At 35.4% G+C, this 6,538-nt stretch overlaps 1 protein-coding gene across 2 annotated transcripts in view; it reads right to left on the reverse strand.

Annotated features, from left to right (window-relative positions):
* BRAF (B-Raf proto-oncogene, serine/threonine kinase) overlaps positions 1–6,538 on the reverse strand; it is a 166,158-nt gene that overhangs the window by 94,846 nt on the left and 64,774 nt on the right. For both annotated transcript variants that reach the window (XM_027842279.1, XM_027842280.1), the window contains one exon: positions 276–377. In XM_027842279.1, coding sequence (XP_027698080.1) covers positions 276–377 — 102 coding nt within the window. The remainder of the gene's footprint in view (positions 1–275; positions 378–6,538) is intronic.

Consider the following 6,538-nt stretch of genomic DNA (forward strand, 5'->3'; position numbering starts at 1 on the left):
ATAGGTTTAATATGAATGCATATGTTGAACCTATATCAATTTATAAACCATCTTGGGGTGGGGAGAGGGGAGAGATGGGGAGAAAATTTGGAACTCAAAATCTTATGGAAGTGATTGCTGAAAACTAAAAATAAATAAATTTATCCTAAAAAATTAAATTAAATTAAAATGGGTTTTTCTACTGAGTAGAATTTTAAGTTTCTTTAGCTTATTTTAAAAATAAATTATATTTTCTTCTCATGACTCCCCCAAATATCTGATATTCAATACCTTACCTCTAGATAGATTGATGGTGGATTATGTTCTCCTCCGAATTTGTCCAATAGAGCCTCTATGTGTTCCTGTGTCAATTTAATCATTTGCTTGATGTTCCACACCTGAAACCATACAAAATAACACAAAATTCCTTTAGGATGTGAACTAGTTAATCACTTAATGAAAAAAATTTTAACTTCTTAAATTACGAAATAGTAATTAACTCCCAATAAGTAGCCCATCATTACTGTAACCTCCAACTTGTTACCTGTAAAGGGTTGAGATACAAGTTTAAAATCATTAACTGAGAACAGGTCTAGGCCCATTATCATACATATATGTTTAAGAAGAGAGATTTTAAAATTATGGTGAATAAAACAGAAAGAATTCCTTAAATGGGGGAAGAAAAGTAAGGAAAAGCTAGGTGAAAAAGATGGGGAGATATGGGAGGAGCAAAGCTTAAATGTAACAAGGTCACAGACAGAATGGTTTGAATATTTAATGTACCAATCCACAATCCATTACATTCTTATTTTTATTGAGCTATGGGGCCCCAAAAACGGTTATGGGAACCAGCAGAACAGGTTTGAAGCTGTGAATAATACAGAAATCTCTGTTTTTTACTCACTGATTTATTAGTCTGGAATGTATTAGAAAGGGTGCCTTTGGATTGGACCAAAGCTCCAGAAAACTGCTCAAAAATACATCTCCCCTATATACTTAGGTTAACTAGTTAATAAGGTCATCCTGAAATTCAATCTTTTAGAAAGATTAAGCCTATCAATAACTTACAAGTTAGTAGCAAGTGGTATTAAAAAGAAACAGAGATGGCTTAAGTGTAAGGGAGTCCTAATAAGGTAGAGAAGTTAATTGTGTAACATAAGATTTTCACAGAAGGCATATCTTACTGTGATGTTAGTCATGGACATAAGGAACTGTATCAAGGTCTTAGGCATCTGATAGATTGAAGATGGGGGAGATGGATGGGATCAAGGAAGAATTTGCCTTTGGAAAAAAAAAACCAACAACAAAACACCATCAGGCTCCTGCAAACACCCACCCTGGAGCCTACTGCAAACTTCATGAACTGAACATCTTCTGGTCATGTCTCACCTCCTACCATCTGAGGATAAAGCTGATCATTTGAAAGGTGTAACTTTACTCCTGGAACCCAAACAAGGATTCAGATGCTAGGCCTAAATTCTATACTAACAACAATGATCCCATGGTAAAGCAAAGAGGACCAATCATCAAGCATTTATTAAGAACTTATTTAGTAAGGCAGTCCTTTCCTTGAAGAGCTTAGATTTTACTAAGGGGATACATGTTTAAAAGTAAATAAACACAGGATATATATGAAATAAAGAGAAAGTAGAAAGGGCTTAAAAGGTGAGAGGGCATAGAGTGTGATTCTTCAAAGAGCAAAAAAGGATTGATCAGACTGGTAGAAAGAGAACCATAAAGCAGTATCATGAAAACGTAAGGAAGGAGAGAGTATCCAATAGAAGACAATAGTTAATTAACAGTGTCAAATGCTCAAAGGTAACCAACTCCCATCTCCTAGCATTCCTTTTTCCTCAATTAAACACATACCTACTAAAAGTTTATTATGAACAACACACTGGGCCAGAAACTGGGAATACTAAGCCAAAACAAATCTTTAAAATTTAGACTCAACGGCTAACAGGGAAAAATACCTGACCCAGCTACCTATATCTGTACTCTCATCCTACAGAATCACTTAATCGACCTCAGAGTTAAAAGAGATTTAAGAGATTCCCTAGCTAACTCCACAAATGAAGAAGAATCCTTTACATTTCTACATATGGTCATCCAAACTATGCTTAAATATTGAGATTTAATCATTAGATTGTAAGCTTGCGGGCTGGGACTGTATTTTGTATCCCCAGTGCTTATCACAGTGCCTGACATACAGCAAGTGCTTTATACATGTTTATTGACAGACTGAAATATCTACAGCACAGATACACTGCCCTAGCTAAAAGCAACAAAGTATTCTCAAAAAGAGAAGGAAATAAGTGCCAGGTGAGTCAAACCACAACCACCACCTCCTCTCAGACCTCAATGGGGATATCCCAGGACCCTGAACCCAAGAACCTTGGAAACAGTAGTGCCTTCAAAACTACCAGACCTGTTTCCAGTTCAATTCCAGAAGTCATCAATGGGGACAGAAATCATTGAGGAAAATGGTCCACCTTCCTCACAACTACTAGTAATAACTGCTGACCAACTGCCACTGACCATAAGCACAAGAACTTCGGGAGTAGCAAAAACTCCAGACCACCATCTTAGTCTCCATAGCAGTCATCTGGGGAAGCAATTCCTTTGGAGAAGGGGCCTGTCACCCCCATCAACTGCTAACTAACTGCCACTCCCCAGCCTAGCTGACACAGCAAGGTACCCTGAGAGGCAAGAGGCAGCATGTGCAAGACAAGTCAAACCACTGCTACCACCTTGACCACTGTCTCTCCTCAGACGCTATGAAAAAAACCCAGAACCCTGAATCCAAGAATCTTTGGAATAGCAATACTCCCAGCCCAGTGCTTGCAGGTATCATACTGGAAAGCAGTCCTTGTACGGATGTAGCCTAACAACTGCTCCTATAGATGCTACAAGAATAACTGCTAATTCATAGCTACTGAAAACTGAGAAAGTTCTTGTCACCAAAGTCCTTGGCACCGAGAAATACTTAAACATCATAAATGGACATGGTGTTATCAGTGGAAATAATATTAAAGAAGAGGTGTTACCATTTGCTTTGCTGCTGCTCTCTAAGGACCACAGGACCCTTCCATCTACCTTGAAGCTGAGACCTTTCATGTGTGTTGATTCCCCCCATTCCAATGTGAGCTTCTTGAGAGTACAGACTCTCTTCCTTTTCTATCTGTATCCTCAGAGCTTAGCACAGTGCTCGAACATATTAAGTATTTAATAAATACTTATCCATTCATTCATAAATTCCAGAGGGGAAGCCACTACCTTTCAAAATGCCCAGAGTAACCCGGAGCTCAAGCTTTTGGGGTAAGAACTCACCATCTGACAAAAAATACTGGGGAAATTGGAAAGAAGTTTGGAAGAAAACTAGGCATAGACCAACATCTAACACCACATACCAACATAAGGTCAAAATGGATAAATGGTTTAAACATTAAGGGTGATTATCACAAGTAAATTAGGGGAGCATGGAAAAATGTTACTTGTCATTGATATCTATGTATAAGGTAATAAGTGATAGAGATGGGAAATAAAATGGATAATTTTGATTATATGGAATTAAAAAGAGGTTTTGCACAAACAAAAATAATGTAGCCAAAATTGAAGGAAAACAGGAAATTGGGGAAAAAAAGTTTTATAGCAAATTTCTCTGATAGAGGCTTCATTTTTTCAAATATATAGGGAACTGAGCCAAATTTATAAAAATATGAGCCAACTGATAAATGATAAAATGACATGAATAGGCTGTTTTCAGAAGATATCAAAACTATCAAGTCATATAAAAATATTCTAAATCACTACTGATTAGGGAAATGGAAATGAAAACAACTCTGAGATACTACCTCACACCTATTAGATTGGCTAACATTAAAGGAAAATGATAAATGCTGGAGAGGATGTGTAAAAATTGTGTAAATTTCAGCTCAATGAATGAATTATATATAATTGATATTTATATGGTACTTTAAGGTTTGCTAAGTACTTTACATATATTATTTTGTTTCATCGTTATAAAAACCCTCTGAGGTAGGTCCTTGAAGCATTATTGCTATTTTAAAGATGTGGAAACCGTAGATCAGGGAGGTTAGATGACTTTTTCCTGGTCACATAATTATTTTTTTCATTGAATTCATCTGAATTTACCACCATATTTTATTTTTAAAGTAAGAGATATACACATGGGCCGGCTGCCTAAATCTATAAATGCAGAAGCCATTTTTCAAAAGAAAATATCCAAGCAACTAATTACCACATAAAAAAAAGTTTGAAATCCCTAATAACTGGAAAAATGCGAATCAAAGCCATTCTGAGGTTCCAACTCACACCCATCAGCTTGGCAAAGATGACAGAAAAGGTAAATAACAATCGTTGGAGGAGCTAAGGAAAAACAGGCACACCAATGCATTGTTGATGTAGCTATGAAATGGTTGAGCCATTCTTTTGTTTAAATTGAGTATTTTATTTTTTCCCAGTAACATGTAAAAACAATTTTTAACATTTGTTTTTAAAACTCTGAGTTCCAAATTTTCTCCCTTCCTCCCCCCCCATTTAGAAAGCAAGCAATTTAATATAGGTTAAACACGTTTAGTCATGCAAAACATTTCCATATTAGGTTGTGAAAGAAAACGTAACTGCTCACACAATTATAATTATTAGAGGTGAGTTATTATCCAAGTCTAGTATTCTACTATACCATGCTGATAATAAACACATAAATATTCACCAATCAGCTATTAAGGACCTACTATAGAGTATTCTCTACAATGTTCATAGTAGCCACTTAACAAATGCTTGATTTCCTGATTGATGCAGTTTACAGTTTAATAAGGGAAATGACACTCAAGTAACTGGAATACAAAATAGTGCATAGTAAGCATATAAGAGAGATGTAAGGAAAACAGAATTTTAGAGGAAAGGAGAAATAAATACTCGTTAATCCAAAAAATGGGATAAATTAAGTGAATGAAGACAAATAGATCTGTTTACATAAAAATATCCTGTACAATAAAAATATTATAACCAGGATTTTAAGAAGTGACAGATCATAAAAAAGTTTTCACACCAGCTACTTTTTTCTTGCAGGGGAGAATTTTTTAAAATTTTAATCAGCCAAGATCTATCTTCTCACCCTCCTTCCCCAGCTGCCCCCAACCCATTACAATCTAAGATCAAGAGAAAAACAACATCTAATACAAACATGTAAAGTTCACAAAACAAATTTCCAAATTGGCCACATCCCTCCAAAATTTGTCTCATTTTGCATTTTGAGTCTTTCACCTCTTTGTTAGGAAGTGGGTAGCATGTTCTATCATTAGTCCTCTGTAATCTTAGTTGGTCATTTTGCTGATAAGGGTTCAGCACATCAGTACTCCAACACATTTATAGACCAACTTGTTCACCCATTCCCCAAATTATGAACACTCCCTCAGATTTCTATTCTTTGCCACATAAAAAAAGTTATATTTTTGTACATCTTTAGTTTTGCTGAGAACTAATTCTCCCCTTAATACGCCCTCTGTCTAAATCCCTCCCCTCTTTTCCTCCTTTTCTTCCTATTTTCCTGTTGAGTAAAATGTATTTCTGTATCCAACTTTGTACATGTGTATACATATTCTTCCCTCTTTTGGCCAGTTTTGACTGCACTTCCTCTATAAACCCTGATGATGATAGGGTTCTGAGGAGACAATATATCATCTCCTCATATTTGATTGTAAGTAGTTTATCCTTGCTTAGTCCTTTATCATTGTTCATGTTTCTATTCACTTCTGTGTTTGAACTTCAAATTACTTGGAAAAACTTAAGAAATCTGATCAATGTAGTGACTAATGACAATTCGAGAGGACCAATGAAGAATGTTACCTACTTTCTGACAGAAATGGACTCAGGAATAAGACATTCATTTTTGGACATGGCCAATGTAGAAATTTGTTCTGCTTCATGATATATACATGTTAGAAGGGTTTGTTTTTCTATTCCAGTGGAGAATGAGGATGGAGAAGAAAGAGAAATTTAATCATTGAATTTTTTTTCTGTAGTGGTAAGATTTGTTTATTTTTTGGAGTTGGGGAGTTTTTTTTTTAATGTGAAAACACAATTCTACTATTGAATAATTAAAATTGATGGGGAAATTATTCAATGTACAAAAACAGAATTTTCAGCCAACACTTCTGGAACTTATTCATTTTGTGCCACTACAAAAGTCCTTTGCAAAGGTCTCATCATAGTATAATTATAGGGTAACCTTGGGGTCTCAAAGGCACACCAGGAAAGAACAAAATTGGGGAGGGAAGTTCTACCAAGTTAGACAGACTTTTGAATAAGGTCTGCTGTCCAAGGACCAACCTAGCTACATACAAAGGACCTTATCACCAAAGGAATGGCCAATAGGTTATGAATTCTTTGGCTATTGTGATCCATGAAGTAAATAAAAAACTACTTTCAGTCCTATTTGACCCCCTTATGCTTTTGCAGAATAGTAGAAAAAGGGGTAAAGGCTGAGATTCATATATATATATATATATATATATATATATATATATATATATAT

The sequence above is a fragment of the Vombatus ursinus genome, unplaced genomic scaffold (assembly GCF_900497805.2).
Source record: "Vombatus ursinus unplaced genomic scaffold, bare-nosed wombat genome assembly UNPS02014870.1, whole genome shotgun sequence".
NCBI lineage: Eukaryota > Metazoa > Chordata > Mammalia > Diprotodontia > Vombatidae > Vombatus > Vombatus ursinus.